This window comes from Giraffa tippelskirchi, chromosome 13 (genome assembly GCF_054371585.1).
Source record: "Giraffa tippelskirchi isolate mGirTip1 chromosome 13, T2T-mGirTip1v1.2.pri, whole genome shotgun sequence".
Classification (NCBI taxonomy): Eukaryota; Metazoa; Chordata; class Mammalia; order Artiodactyla; family Giraffidae; genus Giraffa; species Giraffa tippelskirchi.
The window spans coordinates 89,653,556-89,671,341 of record NC_137287.1 but is presented as its reverse complement, the minus strand read 5'-3'; the positions used below and the strand labels follow the sequence as shown (position 1 = coordinate 89,671,341).

General features: G+C 42.0%; 1 protein-coding gene across 9 annotated transcripts in view; it reads right to left on the bottom strand.

Annotated features, from left to right (window-relative positions):
* Positions 1 to 17,786, bottom strand: part of DIP2C (DIP2 acetate--CoA ligase C (putative)) — a 302,006-nt gene that overhangs the window by 91,009 nt on the left and 193,211 nt on the right. For all 9 annotated transcript variants that reach the window (XM_081560688.1, XM_081560689.1, XM_081560685.1 and 6 more), the window contains 3 exons: positions 8,623 to 8,757; positions 4,528 to 4,647; positions 3,178 to 3,375 (listed from right to left, as the gene is read on the bottom strand). In XM_081560688.1, coding sequence (XP_081416814.1) covers positions 3,178 to 3,375; positions 4,528 to 4,647; positions 8,623 to 8,757 — 453 coding nt within the window. The remainder of the gene's footprint in view (positions 1 to 3,177; positions 3,376 to 4,527; positions 4,648 to 8,622; positions 8,758 to 17,786) is intronic.

The window sequence follows — 17,786 nt, the reverse complement described above, 5'->3', positions numbered from 1 at the left end:
TACTAGCCATTAGAAATAACTCAGGGAGTCATTTTTTTCCTAAAGAAATCACAAATACTTTGTGCTGTCCGATTTCTTTAATGTGAACATTAGGAAATTATTTTGGCTGAAAAAACAATTACAATCACCTTGTTTTAACTGAAGAAAAAATCAATGTGTTGTAAACTAACACCTCAATTACAATCAATTAGCACCATTATATTTTCTTAAAAATTTCAACTTAATTCTCAGTTTGGAATATTAAAGTTGATATCATCATAAAGTCATACAAAAGCTAATTTACAACAGACAATTTGAAAAAGGCAACAACACACTTTGGCAAAGTTCTAGAAATATTCTTCTAATAGAAAAAATAAACAGCAAATTGCTGACTTAAATTAAAGACAATACAACAGTTCTTGACTGATGTAGAAAGGAGAATGAAAAAAAATTCCCAACCAGGAACATTCTCCCAGGCAAAGTTATCATTCAGAACTGAAGGACAGATCAAGTTTTCCAGACAAGCAAAAAGCTAAAGAAATTCATCACCACTAAAGCAGTCTTATAAATTCTTCCAAAAAACAAAAGATGAGAAAATACTTTCAAACTCATTTTACAAGGCCTGTGTTATCCTGGTATCAAAACAAGACAAGGACACCATGAGAAAATTAGAGGCCTGAAGAACACAGATGCACAAATCCTCAACAATATATTAGCAAACCAAATTCAATAACGTTAAGATGATCATACACCATGATCAAATGGGATTTATTCCAGAGATGCAAGGATGGTTCAACATCCACAAATCAATTAATGTGATTAATACGGCACATTAACAGAATGAAGGATAAAAATCATATGACCATCTCAGCCGATGCAGGAAAAACATTTAAAAATTCAATATCCATTTATGATAAAAACTCTCAACAAAGTGGGTACAGAGAAAACATACCTCAACAAAATAAAAGTCCTATATGACAAATTCACAGCTAACAGCATACTCAACAGTGAAAAACTGAAGCATTTCCTCTAAGATTCAGAAATAAGACAAGGATGCTCACTTTTGCCATGTTTATTCAATATAGTATTGTAAGCCCTAGCCAGAGTAACCAGGCAAAAAAAAAAAAAAAATCATCCAAACTGGAAAAGGAAGATGAAAAACTGTCACTACTTGCAAATAACATGACATTATACATAGAAAACTTTAAGACAATACAGAAAAAACAGAGTGATAAATGAATTCAGTAAAGTAGCAAAATACAAAATCAATATACTGCTGTTATCAGAAAACTGCTGTGTCTATAAACTAATAATAAACTACCAGAAAGAGAAACCAAGAAAAAGATTCTATTTACAACAGCATCAAAAGGAATAAAATACCTCAAAATAAATTTAATTAGGAGGTAAAAGACCTGTACATTCAAAATTGTTAAGACTTGGGACTTTCCTGGAGGTCCAGTGGTTTGAGGCCTCGTGCTTCCACTGCAGGGGGCAGAGGTCCGATCCCCGTCTGGGAACTTAAGATCCAGCATGCCGCATGGTGTGGCAAAGAACAAACAAAAAACAAACAAACAAAAAAACCCACTACAAAAAGCACAATGAAAATTAAGTCTCATAAAATCTGCATATTAAAAAAAAAACTGTAAGACTTTGATAAAGAAACTGAAGATAACAAAAACAAATGGAAAGATATTCTGTGCTCGTGGATTAGAAAAAGCAGTTTTGTTAATCTGTTACTACTCAAAGCAATCTAAATCTAATCCCAATCAAAATTCCAACAGCACTGTTCACAGAAATAGAACAAACAATTCTAAAATTTGTATGAAACCATGAAAGACCCCAAATGGCCAAAGTCATCTTAAGAAAGAAAAACAAAGCTAGAGACATTATGCTTCCTGACATTACAAAACTACCAGTAATAAGAACAGTATGATACTGGCACAAAATCAGACATATAGATCAATGAAACAGAATAACCCATAAATAAACCCATGCATATATGTCAACTGACTTATGACAAAGGAGCCAAGAAAGGGAAAAGGACAGTCTTTCAATAAATGATGCTTGAAAACAGCACCCAATCAGCTCCTGGTCTGAACCTGGCCAGGGACAAGGGTCAGACAGGAAAGTCTTCTATCTTTCTGACTGACTAAAATCTATTTCTAAGAGTATAATTTTTTTAAAAAATCAATCCTATGCCCCATTATGGGTAAAATACCCTTTGTCCGCTAAGAATTTCCCAACAAAGCCAGAAGAAAAAAATTGAGACTATGAAAACATACGCTCCTAAATTCCATTTCCTTCCATGAGATGCACAGGATAATGATGGAGTCTACAGTAGGGGCCTTCTAGGCCCCACTAAAAGCTGGGCTATGTTACTTAACACAACACCTGGCTCTTGACCTCCATTGCTAATGGAGAAAACAGTTTCTTTCCTACCTGCAATTAGAAGAGCATTATTATCATAGAAATAAAACCGGAAGTTAAAAATGATAATGTAACCTCACACGCACAGATATAAGCCATTTTGTCTTTTAGTTATGAAGCTGATTTCTTTGCAACACTGTGGCAGAGTGTGTGAAAATGACCTGACAATTTGCTTTCTCCATGGCCCCCTATCTGTGCAGCAAAGAAAAAGGAATCTCTCTTGTATAGTTAACTATTTCCAAAAGTTTATGGACTGCATTAATCATACTGAATAAGGAGTTAAAGTTTGCTTCCCTTGCTTGCTAAAAAAGCACTGCAGAAACAGATTTTATTTCTTCTGAATAATGCATGTCAAAGAGTTCTATATACATTCTTTCTTGTTTCATTTCTTTAACTACCAATCTTTCTTCAAAGCATTAATTTAATATACATTCCAAGAGGTAAAATCCAACATCTTATTATTAGAGTTATAGTCACTAATTTTTGTATCACTTTCTGGTTTTTACTCAAAAACATTCAACAAATATTAACTTTTCACATTCAAATCAAATAATTTTCCTATACTGGCTTGGCCCAAAAGTTCATTTGGGTTTTCAATAGTATCTTACAGGAAAACGCAAATGAACTTTTTGGCCAATCCAATATTTCCTTTTGGGTTCCATTTATTTCCATATTGGAAACATAAGGTAACACAAATATAAACTGCCACCCTGAAAGTGGCAGTTGTCTGCAGGCACAGCAGACAAAGGTGGATAAGCCTCAAAGGATTACCGTAAGTGAGGATGTAGAGAGGTTTTCCATTTGTGTCCATCGTGGTCAAGCATGGGGCCTTTGGTGAGATGGTCCCCCATCGCTGTAACGCTGCTTCTAAAGATGGGGGCCAATTTGTAACCACACCCAGCTGCTCCCCACGCATCGCCAACATCTGGGCTCCCTCTGGCTTTGGCTGGTTTGGATCTGGTTGTTGAACTAAATACATTTGAACACAGAAGATTTTCAAGAAAAATACATCCATCCATACAATCACTTCTTATTCATTTTAAAGAAGCTAGAAGACTTATACTTGAGTTAGAAATTTATTACAGGAAACATGCGCAGGTGCTTTTCTAGAATTAGAGCTACAACTGACATATGAGCCTCACGGATATAACGAAAGCACGTAATTCTTCCAACATCCAAGGCAATGTCAGGATGTGGAACTTAGGGAGACCTGAATGCATTTATAAATTGACAAGTAAAACTATGCATTTTAACATGCCTAGAGTCTAACATTACAATAGCCATGTTTAAAACATCAATTCTCAATATACACCAGTAATTATAGACTCCAAAGAGTTCAAATCTGGCTGAAGTATACTGTGCCCTTAAATATGGAGATGTAAATTTGAATTTGCTACAACTACTATGAGTAACTAGCACAGCTCATATTTTCTTAAGTAAAACAAAGATAAATGCCCTATAATAAAAACAATCTGCCCAACTCTTTAGATGGGTGAGAATCTGAGAGGTGATCCTTTTTAATTCTGGGAAGGTTTCTGTTATAGCGTATGACAGATGATTTCCACCTGCTGGCCAGAAAATCAACTATGTCTTACTTGTGGCACAAAGACCAAGAAAATAAGGAGACTGGGTTTGATACAACAAGCAGTACTTTGTTTCAATTTTAGGTTTTCTTGTCTTAAAAGACTCAGGAGTGTTCAGAGTGAAGACACCCAGCTCCTGAAGCTGTCCAGAGAGGCAGCAAGGCAAGATTCCCACAGCTAACTCTGCATTTCTCTAAAGCCTATGCAGAGGGAATGCACTGCTTGCTGAGCTCAGGTTGTCTGATTTCCTTGCATTCCTGTAGCTTCACAGAGTCCTTAGAAAGAGGACTAGCTCATGGGACAAAATCATATGCTGCTCAGAATCAGTACCAGTGGTATTGACCCAGCTGTTTTAGGACTGAGCATATGTTTAAAGGAATCCTGCAGAACAGTACCTACAGTTTCTAGGCAGGATTCCTGTTTCCTGTGAACACCAAGATTATTGTTTTTAAAGATCAAATAACCTTGGTCAAGAAATAACTACAGTTTATGGGGTCACAGAAACACTGGACAAGGGGGTAGGAAGGGGCTCCTTCACCTTCTAGTAGTTCTTCAAAGTCATCGACGAAGAATTCCCGTAAGGGTGGTCGTTTGGGTCGTTTGAGGGTATTGACAAGCTGCTGGATCTTTGCAGATACGCGGCTACTTACAGGCACACCTGAAAACAGAATCATGAGGCAGGTGGACTGACTCTCAGCACAAACCACCATGAACAAGCAGCCACAGTGAAAATGGCTGTCTGTCCCATCTCAGCCTGGTGCCCTCTGTGTCCCCAGATGACTTCTGTCAACAAGAACACTCTGAGGAGAGTGGTCCCAGCATGTGGCCTTTCAGGGAAGCCTCGACAGAGAATAAAGATGGAGCAGAAATGATTCTCTTTACACTGTGAGCTGTCCGGCTCTGGTGACCTTGGGAACAGCTCCAGACCACAGACTGGGCTTGGTCCCACCTCTGTTCCTAAAAAAGGGTCTGCCATCTCCTCATCCGTAGCCGTCCTAGGTTCCTCTCTGTCTGATCAGAAAGCTGATGAAGCAGCGAGACATTCCCCAAGTCCCAGTCTCCCCTGAGACCACCTGTGCTTGACCTCTAGTTGCCATCCTGGCACCTCCCAATGAAAGTACGGGGACCTGAGGTGCTACAAGTGCCACTCTCCTCTTGCACATGACAGCTGGGTCCCTTCTATATGCCTTTCAGACCCACTCTCCTGAGTGAACATTTAGGGAATACATCCTGGAAGCAAAGCAACCAAAAGTCTCAAATTAAATTTCTGATATTAACACAGAATTCACATATATTAATATTTATCCACGTGTACTGTAAAAAATAAACCCCACCTTATGTTTCTTAGGATAATAAATGTTACATAGTTTTGAAAATGATCAGTGAAAAAGACATGAAATTTTTAAAATTTTAAATAAATGAACAAAAGGAGCACCAAGACACTGAAGCCATAACTGGATCAAATGTACCCTCCTCTGCAGGCAGATTTCATTCCTATTCAAAGGTGCTTAGAAACCTGAACCTGTAAATTACAGACCGAGAAACTTCTAAGCTCTTGGAGAGAAAAACCACAACCACAGGAGGTCTTTCCTGTTCTGACTGAGCCAGAGCCCTTTATCCATGGCACACGTATGTGTTCAGTCTCTCAGTCAAGTCTGACACTTTGTGAATCCACGGACTGTAGCCCGTCAGACTCCTCTGTCCACTGGGTTCGCCAGGCAAGAATACTGGACTGGGCTGCCACGCCTTCCTCAGAGGATCTTCCTGACCCAGGGATCAAACCCGTATCTCCTATGTCTCCTGCACTGGTAGGTGGGTTCTTTACCACTAACGCCACCTGGGAAGCTGTCCACCACACAGTGTCACAAAAACAGGAACTCAGCTTTTGCAATGAGTATGACAGCTTTCAAGGAAATTTTTCTATCAAATAACCATTTTAATAGTCTCAAAATAGTCTATGAGCACTTTCAGAATTGAGACATTAAATATTTTACAATCTTGAAAATATGAAAAAATATACAACCCAGAATTCTCAATATCTAAACATAATATTTCCCTATAAAATAGTCCCAGCTAATCTGGTTAGCTGGCCTCAGCTAATCAGACTTAAATTGAAGAAAGTAGGGAAAACCACTAGACCATTCAGGTATGACCTAAATCAAATCCCTTACGATTACAAAGAGGAAGTAACAAATAGATTCAAGGGATCAGATCTGACAGAGTGCCTGAAGAACTATGGACAGAGGTTTGTGACATTGTACAGGACGCAGTGATCAATACCATCCCCAAGAAAAAGAAAGACAAAAAGGTAAAATGGTTGTCTGAGGAGGCCTTACAAATAGCTGAGAAAAGAAGAGACACTAAAGACAAAGGAGAAAAGGAAAGATACATCCATCTGAATGCAGAGTTCCAAAGAATAGCAAGGAGAAATAAGAAAGCCTTCCTCAATAATCAATGCAAAGAAATAGAGGAAAACAATAGAATGGGAAAGACTAGAGATCTCTTCAAAATTAGAGATACCAAGAGAACATTTCATGCAAAGATGGGCACAATAAAGGACAGAAATGGTATGGACCTAAAAGAAGCAGAAGATATTAAGAAGAAGTGACAAGAATATACAGAAGAACTGTATGAAAAAGATCTTCACAACCCAGATAATCACAATGGTGTGATAACTCAAATGGAGCCAGACATCCTGGAATGCGAAGTCAAGGGGGCCTTAGGAAGCATTACTATGAACAAAGCTAGTGGAGGTGATGGAATTCCAGTTGAGCTATTTCAAATCCTAAAAGATGATGCTGTGAAAGTGCTGCACTCAATATGCCAGCAAATTTGCCAACATCCGCTGGATCATTGAAAAAGCAAGAGTTCCAGAGAAACAACTACTTCTGCTTCACTGACTATGCCAAAGCCTTTGTGTAGATCACAACAAACTGTGGAAAATTCTCAAAGAGATGAGAATACCTGACCACCTGACCTGCCTCCTGAGAAATCTGTATACAGGTCAGGAAACAACAGTTAGAACCAGACATGGAACAACAGACTGGTTCCAAATCGGGAAAGGAGTACGTCAAGGCTGTATATTGTCACCCTGCTTATTTAACTTATATGCAGAGTTTATCATGAGAAAAGCTGGACTGGATGAAGCTGGAATCAAAATTGCCAGGAGAAACATCAATAACCTCAGATACGCAGCTTCAGCTGAAGCTGAAACTCCCATACTTTGGCCACCTGATACGAAGAACTGACTCACTGGAAAAGACCCTGATGCTGGCAAAGATTGATGGTGGGAGAAGAAGGGGACGACAGAGGATGAGATGGTTGGATGGCATCACCGACTCAATGGATAAGAGTTTGAGCAAGCTCTGGGAGTTGGTGATGGACAGGGAAACCTGGCGTGCTGCAATCCATGGGGTTGCAAAGAGTAGGACACGACTGAGCAACTGAACTCAACTGAATGTGGTTTGGATGAATCAGAGATTACTTCTCAAGGCCACTGGTGCTCCAGCTTAAACAGAACACACACATCATCCCAGGACGCAGCTCAGAGTTTCTCATGTGTTAGGTCTGGTCTGGGGCCCAGAATCTGTTTTCCAACAACTGCCCCATGTGGTTCTGATACAAGATGCTATCACATCACTGGACTGGACATCAGATGAGTTTACCTGGGAGAGGAGGTGAAGATGATGAATTTCAAAGACAACAAAGTTACTAAAGTGGTGAAGACAAGGACAACAGTAATGACGGATTCAATAAACAATGGATTTAGTGGAGGACTACACAGACATCAACACTGAGGAGCAGTCCAGAGAAACCAATCATACCGGACACTGGACTGACTCCAGATGTACTAACAGGGAACTCACAATCCAGCGACCTTGGGCTCTGACCATAGTGAAGAGGCATCAGCCTGTTAGAGGCTGGGTTCAGGCATCCTCATCACCCCTAAGACACTGTGTCACAGACACAAGCTCAGCAGTATAGAAAGCACACAGAAGCTACTACAGACATCTTTCAAGAAAAGAACACTTAACCTCATCATCAGGTTCCATGCTAACTGTCATGACCCTGGAGGTCAAGGAAAGCAGAATAAAGCATGAAGTTCATGTTCCAGCCTGTCACTTCAGGATGGGTAAAAGGAAGATGTTAGAGCATGCAAACATGAAAGATTCGAGGAATCAGAGAACCCCAATGGCTGTACACAAATCACTAACACTTTATTCAACATGGAGGGAGAAAAGGACCCTCTTTCTTCCAAAGTCTAAAGCACCACACTGCCCATCTCTGTCAATTATTTCGGTTGCTTTTAGCTCCATATTGACCTTCCAAGTACCTGTTCATAGTGTTGACACCTGCACTAATTTTGTAACTGTGGAATCAACATCATTCACTACCAAAACCAGCAGGATTTTATCAAATTTTTTTCTTCTCATGACTCAACTCCTACAACAAGGAGTAACTCTTGCCCCTTGGAGACAGTCTGCACTTCCTGTAACTGTGCCACCTTCTAGGGAAGCTCATGAAGGCCCTATGAGCTCATGAGCCGACTGTGTCCTTAGAAGAAACACATCCAGTCAGGGCATAGAAGGGCACTTGGAATTTACAAAGGAGGAAAACTTGCTGGAAGACATACCATCGCCAGTCTCCATGAGCTCAGCATTGCCATACTTCGGGGCTGTCCGCGACGTCGTGGAGCCTTGTGGCCTTTCTACTTGTATTGCATGTTCTGAGGTGTAAGTGGTTACATCAGGAGGTGCAGAGTGATTTTCTGTAAAGAAGCAAACTGTAAGTTTTCTGGTCATCATGATACATTTATTATGAAAGCTACGTAAGCAGTTAAGTTTTCCAAAGTGCCACATCCTAAGAAGAGGACAAGATTCTGAATCAAAAACTAGAACAAAAACTTCAGCATAAAGATGGTCTTTACCATAATTTACACTGCTCAACATGAACAAAGTTAGGTAAAACTTCAGACACAATATCACTGCAGGACCCACATCAATGACTCACTGTTAACATTTTAATTAGAATAATGTCATCAAGTGGCCAATGGAAAAAGATAGTGTAAGTTATATGTTTGCTCATAACAGAGTAATTTTCTTGTCTGTCATAGCAGAGGCAGTTAAGAGTTCAAGCTTTAGACATAGAGGGCCTGGGGTTTGACTTCCTGTTCTGCAAATTCTTGAGACCTTGGAAAGCATGCTGACCTCTATACTTTGGTCTCTTCATCTATCAAATGGGAAAAATGGTAACTAGTTGCTTATTGGATACACATGTGTAAATGAGTTAATATATGTGAAGTTTGTAACACTGCACAGGAGGGGTTATCAAAACTATCCCCAAGAAAAAGAAATGCAAAAAGGCAAAATGGTTGTCTGAGGAGGCCCTATAAACAGTGAAGAAAAGAAGAGAAGCGAAAGGCAAAGGAGAAAAGGAGAGATATATCCACCTGAATGCAGAGTTCCAAACTATAGCAAGGAGATAAGAAAGCCTTACTCAATGATCACTGCGAAGAAATACAAGAGAACAATAGAATGGGAAAGACTAGAGATCTCTTCAAGGAAATTAGATACCAAGGGAACATTTCATGCAAAAATGGGCACAATAAAGTACAGAAATGAAAAAAACCAAAAAGGACAGAAACGGTATGGAGCTAACAGAAGCAGAAGATATTAAGAACAGGTGGCAAGAATACACAGAAGCACCATACAAAATATCTTAATGACCCAAATAACCACAATGGTGTGATTACTCATCTCGAGTCAGACATCCTGGAGTGTGAACTCGAGTAGGCCTTAGGAAGCATCATTATGAACAAGCTAGTGGAAGAGATGGAATTCCAGCTGCACTATTTCAAATCCTAAAAGATGATGCTGTGAAACTGCTGGCACTCAATATGCCAGCAAATTTGGAAAACTCCGCAGTGGCCACAGGACTGGAAAAGGTCAGTTTTCATTCCAGTCCCAAAGAAGGGCAATGCTGAAGAATGTTCAAACTGCTACACAACTGCACTCATTTCATGTGCTAGCAAAGTAATGCTCAAAATGTTCTCATCAGGCTTCAACAGTATGTGAACCGAGAACTACCAGATGTTCAGGCTGGATTTAAAAAAGGCAGAGGAACCAGACGTCAAATTGCCAACATCCACTGGATCATCGGAAGAGCAAGGGCATTCCAGAAAACCATCTACTTCTGCTTCATTGACTACGATAAAGCTTTTGGCTGTGTGGATCAGAACAAACTGTGGAAAATTCTTCAAGAGATGCGATTACCAGACCACCTTATCTGCCTCCTGAGAAATTTGTATGCAGGTCAGGAAGCAACAGTTAGAACCTTATGTGGAAAAATGGACTAGTTCCAAATTAGGAAAGGAGTACATCAAGGCTGTATTGTCACCCTGTTTATTTAACTTATATGCAGAGTGCATCCTGTGAAATGCTGGACTGGATGAAGCACAAGTTGGAATCAAGATTGCCAAGAGAAATATCAATAACCTCAGATATGCAGATAATACCACCCTTATGGCTGAAAGGGATGAAAAACTAAAGAGTCTCTTGGTGAAAGCAAAAGAGAACAGCGAAAAAAGTTGGCTTAAAACTCAACATTCAAAAAACTAAGATCATGGCATCCAGTCCCATCACTTTATGGCAAATAGATGGGGAATAACTGGGAACAGTGACAATCTTTATTTTCTTGGGCTCCAAAATCACTGCAGATGCTGACTGCATCCATGAAAGTAAAAGACGCTTGCTTCTTGGAAGAAAAGTGAAAGTCGCTCGGATTCTGACTCTTTGAGACCCCACAGACTATACAGTCCATGGAATTCTCCAGGCCAGAATACTGGAGTGGGTAGCCTTTCCCTCTTCCAGGGGATCTTCCCAACCCAGGGATCAAACCCAGGTCTCCCACATTGAAGGCAGATTCTTTACCATCTGAGCCACAGGGGAAGCCCAATACTGGAGTTGCCTTTTCCTTCTCCAGGGGATCTTCCCAACCCAGGAATTGAACCTGAGTCTCTACAGGTGGATTCTTTACCAACTGAGCTATCAGGGAAGCCCACTTTGAAGAAAAGCTGTAACAAATCTAGACAGTGTATTAAAGAGCAAAGACATTTCTTTTCCAACAAAGGTCCAAAGAGTCAAACCTATGGTTTTTCCAGTAGTCATATATGTATGTGAGAGTTGGACCATAAAGACGTTTGAGTGTCAAAGAATTGATGCTTTCGAACTGTGGTGTTGGAGAAGACTTGAGAGTCCCTTGGACTGCAAGGAGATCAAGCCAGTCAATCCCAAAGGAAATCAGTCCTGAATATTCATTGGAAGGACTGATGCTGAAGCGCCAATCTTTTGGCTACCTGACGCGAAGAACTGACTCATTTGAAAAGATCCTGATGCTGGGAAAAATTGAAGGCAGGAGGAGAAGAGGATGACAGAGGACAAGATGGTTGGATGATATCACCGACTCAACAGACATGAGTTTGAGCAAGCTCTGGGAGATGAAGGATAGGGAAGCCTGCATGCTGCAGTCCATGGGGTCTCAAAGAGTTGGACATGACTGAGTGACTGAACAACAAATGTGAAATTCTTAGAACAATTCATGATAGAAAGTGAACATCTAAAAAATAATAGCTATTTTAGTACCTGTTTTAGCATGAACAGTACTGAACAGTCCAGTCATTCAAAAAATAATTGTTTACATCTAATGTGTATGGGATGCTGTGTTCTGCACAATGAGACATGTGGTGGGCCCTCCACCCATTCAGTTCAGTCCAGTTGCTCAGTCGTGTGCAACTCTTTGTGACCCCATGAGCCGCAGCACGCCAGGCCTCCCTGTCCAAAACTAACTGCTGGAGCCCACCCAAACTCATGTCCATTGAGTCAGTGATGCCATCCAACCATCTCATCCTCTGTCATCCCCTTCTCCTCCTGCCCTCAATCTTTCCCAGCATCAGGGTATTTTCCAATGAGTCAGCTCTTCGCATCAGGTGGCCAGAGTATTGGAGTTTCAGCTTCAACATCAGACCTTCCAATGAACACTCAGGACTGATCTCCTTTAGGATGTACTGGTTGGATCACCTTGCAGTCCAAGGGACTCTCAAGAGTCTTCTCCAACACCACAGTTCAAAAGCATCAATTCTTCGGTGATCAGCTTTCTTTCGAGTCCAACTCTCACATCCATACATGACCACTGGAAAAACCATAACCTTGACTAGACAGACCTTTGTTGGCAAAGTAATGTCTCTGCTTTTTAATATGCTATCTAGGTTGGTCATAACTTTCCTTCCAAGGAGTAAGAGTCTTTTAATTTCATGGCTGCAATCACCATCTGCAGTGATTTTGGAGCCCCCAAAAATAAAGTCTCTCAATGTTTCCCCATCTATTTGCCATGAAGTGATGGGACCAGATACCATGATCTTAGTTTTCTGAACGTTGAGCTTTAAGCCAACTTTTTCACTCTCCTCTTTCACTTTCATCAAGAGGCTCTTATAGTTCTTCTTCACTTTCTGCCATAAGGGTGGTGTCATCTGCATATCTGAGGTTATTGATATTTTTCCCAGCAATTTTGAGTCCAGCCTGTGCTTCATCCAGCCCAGCATTTCTCATGATGTACTCTGCATGTAAGTTAAATAAGTAGGGTGACAATATATAGCCTTGATATATTCCTTTTCCTATTTGGAACCAGTCTGTTGTTCCATGTCCAGTTCTAACTGTTGCTTCCTCACCTGAATACAGGTTTCTCAAGAGGTAGGTCAGGTGGTCTGGTAGTCCCAGCTCTTTCAGCATTTTCCACAGTTTATTGTGATCCACACAGTCAAAGGCTTTGGCATAGTCAATAAAACAGAAACAGATGTTTTTCTGGAACTCTCTTGCTTTTTCCATGATCCAGCAGATGTTGGCAATTTGATCTCTGGTTCCTCTGCCTTTTCTAAAACCAGCTTGAACATCTGGTTCAAGTATTCACGGTTCACATATTGCTGAAGCCTGGCTTAGAGAATTTTGAGCATTACTTTACTAGCGTGTGAGATGAGTGCAATTGTGCAGTAGTTTGAGCATTCTTTGGCATTGCCTTTCTTTGGGATTGGAATGAAAACTGACCTTGTCCAGTCCTGTGGCCACTGCTGAGTCTTCCATATTTGCCGGGCATATTGAGTGCAGCACTTTCAGAGCATTATCTTTTAGGATTTGAAATAGCTCAACTGGAATTCCACCACCTCCACTAGCTTTGTTCATAGTGATGCTTCCTAAGGCCCACTTGACTTCACATTCCAAGATGTCTGGCTCTAGGTGAGTGATCACACTATCAGGTAATTATCACATTACCTGATGATAAAACTTAAGAACTTAAATGGTTAAATGGAGAAGGTACAATTTTGCATTTATTAAATAAGACACATGACTTCCCTGGTGGTACAGTGGATAAGAACCCATCTGCTAATGCAGGGAACATGGGTTCAATCCTTGGTTCAGGAACTAAGCCTGTGTGCCACATTGACTGAGCCTGCATGCTGAGACTATTGAAACCCATGAGCCTAGAGCCTAAGCTCAACAAGAGAAGCCACCACAGTGAGAAGCCCACACACCACAATAGAGAGTAGCTCCTGCTCTCAGCAACTGGAGAAAGTCCACACACAGCAAAGCCCAGGTGCAACCAACCATACATAAATATTTTGAATATGTCAAATGAGACTCGTGATGTCATTTGATACATAGCAAGTTCTAATAATGGGTATTATACTATTAATTTTGATTTGTTAAGCCTTACGACACAGAAACTAGTAAGATTTAACTAGTTTGTCACGATTCTATAATTCTACACGACAGATGCGTAATATTTTGTGCTGTTAAAGGGGAGCGGGTACTGGAAAGCCTTTCTCCTGTGGCCACTGCCTACCTTGGCACTACAAATGAAAGCCAGTTTAAACTGTGAACTCACTAATGAAAAGCAAAAGAATGAGGAAAAACAGAACACCTAAGAGATCACGGAAAGAATACTGTTTACAGACTGTGCTAAACAAGAAGCCAGGGCATGTCCAGTCGACTTTGCTGGGAACCTGTATGCCGGGGACTCAAATTTTAGCTGTTCTGCAAATGTCTGGAAACCACCTCAGTCATGGGTATTGTTCTGAGGTTGCAGCTAATTTTAACAAGTAGGTTGATTGGCAAGTCCCGAATCAGCCTGAAGTGAAGAGACTGACTGCTGTGGCAGTGAACATGTGTACATTAAGAGATATTACACCAAGTGAGACTTGAGGCCGAGAAGTATTAACCTGAACTCCTAGGTAAGCTTCAAATGTAGCAACAGTGCAACCAATGCAGGTGCTTGGACTCTGGAGACCCTTGATCCCAGGCACACTAGTCAGCATGTGGAAATCGTACATGGGAGCTGAGGGCTGGGCCACCAGGAGTCACCTGACTAGTCCTCAGGTCCACGTCTCAGAGCTCATCATCTGGGACTGGTTACTGACCTTCCTATGCCTCCATCCCTCATCCTGTAAAAGGAGGTGATAATGACAGTGCCTACCTCTGAGTGACAGTGGGAATCACACAGATAAAGGGACACAAGCACTGGTGTTACCAGACATGCAGACAGATGTGCCAGGAGAGGAACACACGGGCAGCTCATGGTACCAACAACTACTCTTCCAGAGTCTGAGCCTGGAGATAGCCATGAAATAACAGCTGGCATCAGCCCCTAAACACAGGCCATCAGTAGAGAGCCCAGCTCCCCACATCTCATCTCCCTGTTCCAGAAGTGCCCAGACTGTTAAGTACTGAACTACGTCCTCTCGAAATTCACATGTTGGAGTCTAATCCCCAGGTCCTCAGAAGGTGACTGTGTTTGGAGAAAGTGGTCTTTTTTAAAAACAAATTTATTCACGGCTGTACTGAGTCTTCATTGCTGCCTACAGGCTTTCTCCAGTTGTGGTGAGCAAGGGCTACTCTCCAGTTGTGGTGTGGGGGCTTCTTGCTGCAGTGGCTTCTCTTGTTGTGGAGCATGGGCAAGGGCGCACAGGCTTTAGTAGTTGTGGTGCAAGGGCTTAGTTGCTCTGTGGCATGTGGAATCTTCCCAGACCAGGGATTGAACCCATGTCCTCTGCATTGGCAGGTGGATTCTTAATCACTGGACCACCAAGGAAGTCTGAGACAGTGATCTTTAAAAAGATAATTAAGGCATAAATGAAGCCACCAGGATGGGCCCTAATTCAATCTAACTGGTGTCCTTGTAAGAAAAGATGAGGTCACAGACACCCACAGAGAAGACAGCTGTCTACATGCCCAGCAGAGAGGCCTCAGAAGAAACTGCTGACACTGTGATCTCAGACTTCCAGCCTCCAGGATTGCAAACCAAGGAATGAAAGTTGTTTAAGCTGTGTTTAAAGTGCTTTGTTAAGGCTGCTTGAGCCACCTGACACACACCCTTAAGGGAAATTTCTTAGATCACAGCCCAGAAAAACCTCACCTGTTAGAGAGAGGAGGGTGGAGGTGGGATGTTTTGTCAGACTCCTGAGGACCATTCAAATGACCTCCTTAATGTTTCAGACACTGCATTCATTCCTTCTCTTCATCTCCCCTGCATGTGCTTTTGCCAAACAGACCTTATTTCATGTTTCAATATAATCTAGTTCTCCATGACTGACTAGTTAACTCACAGGGGCCTCATACTTCAAATAAAACTACAATAGACGTCAACATATGATGAGTAACATTTCAAATTATCCACATAAGACAAAAGCAGCTAAAACGTTAGGCTTAGGCTTACTGCATTTCTATCTTAATCAGATTTACTTGTTTTTGTTACATAGTAGCCACATCACTGTGATGGCCAACAAGTCTTTGTGCTGAGCAGCCACTTTGAAGTTGGGAAAAAGAACCATTCCAATATATCTGGTGATTAAGACATAGGAGCAGTGACAGCTGCGTGACTTCAACGTGCTTTCCAAGTTTATTTATATGCCAGCCCCTCTCCCCTCCCCTGCAAACTCCCCACATATGCTGTCACTGCAGGATCATAAACCCAGCAGCTGGCTGCTGTTATGAAGCCAAGAACATTCTGCCACTGCAGTGACACACAGTACCCTGCTTCATTTGGACAAAGATCGGGCCTCCAGGTATTTAACTCTGAGTTAAATACCTATTTTTTGGTAGTGTTTAAAAGACCTTTGTATATAAAAGATGCTCAAGAAACACTTGATGGGTAAGATAAAACAGAGTGTGGCTGAAGGTGCAGGTTCAAAGGTCTAAAGTGTGCATCAGCCCCAGGCTTGAGACCTATCAGGTCCAAATGCACTAGGAGCTGAAGACTAAGGATTCTCATCAGAGCAGGTTTGCACCTTCTGAGCCAGATGACCCACTGTTCCTGAGATCAATTTCCCAAAACTCTTAAAATCAACAGAAAAATGGCAGCCATCTTTCCAGCCACCTATCAGGTGTCACCTCCTCTGTGACTGCCCCAGAGCTACTGTGACAGCTTTGCACTTGTTCCCTGACAGGTGGGACCTGTTCCATCCATCCTGGTATGGCTTCTGTTCCCAGCAGCTGCCATGGGTTCCTGAAGACCCTGGGATCAAGGCACTAGGGGAAGATGGGAGGGGAGTGTGTTTGGCCTTCTTCCAGGACAGTATCTGCTGTCTTGGTGCCACCAGTACCAGAGGTCCATCTCACTCACTGCATCCCCCTCCCACTTGGGATGTTAGTCTGTTACTCTTGTCAACCATCCAACCCTGTGGACAGCTGTTTCAGCCATGACGATTTCAGGGTACTAGCTGATCTTCCTGCTCAGCTCCAACATGGGATTCCATGTGTCCTTGAACCACCCCCTTCCTTATCTCCACTCTTGCAGGTGTCCAGCTCAGTCCAGCTCTTGTGTCCTACTCAGATGCTGAAGTTGCCCAACACCCAGCTCACATTGTTTGCACTCAGCAAACATTGGAGTGATAGTTCAAAGAATGAATGAACACAAGAATGAGTATACCAGAGCACTTGATGACTAGAGATACCATGCTTCTGTTTCTCACATTGCTAAAAAGCAACTTCCCTTAATTCTGACTAGGGACCCTCAGGGGTCAGTGGTCAGAGAAGCTACTTTCAGCCTGCTATTTTTAGTCCCCAAATAACTTCTAAAATAAGAGAAGAAAACGAGGAAATCTGTTCTTCATGTGTAGAAAGCTAAGTACTCGTGGTCCACTAACTGATGACAGGTAAGGAGAGCCGTGTTAAGGAACCCAGCCTTCCATCTGTCAACAGGACCCCCCAAGTCTCCCCTGGTCAATACGACCTCTTCTGTCACTGAGCAGGAAGTGACACAGGCCCTCATACACCCGTCCATCCAGCTGCTCCGGCTTCCTAAGACGACATGGCTGTGCCCTCCACATGGCAGCAGAAAACTGGGTTCCTCAATGGAAACGTGGAGGTAACAACCGGTGAAAGGCACCTGCAACGATGCTGAGGGAAGCAGTCACAGCATACAGCTTGTCGCTGGAGATGCTGCTCAGCTGCCCACTGTACCAACCTGTCTTCCACGTGCAGGTCACCAGAAAAGCAGGCCTTCCTCCTTGGTTTCTCCCGAAACATCCACCTCCCCAGTTTGACAGAAGCCCCCAACAGGAGGGTTCTACTGGTGTGTCACCCATGTGTCATACTGACATATGACAATGTAAATGAAGATTTATCTCCTTACTCTTTAATCACTCAGGGACAGAACAGTATGCCCTGGTTACCAGTGAGAGCGTGTGTGAAACACTGCTAATGGCAATTCACAGTTGCTTTTCAGATTTGCAGACTAAACCTGGAGATGGTT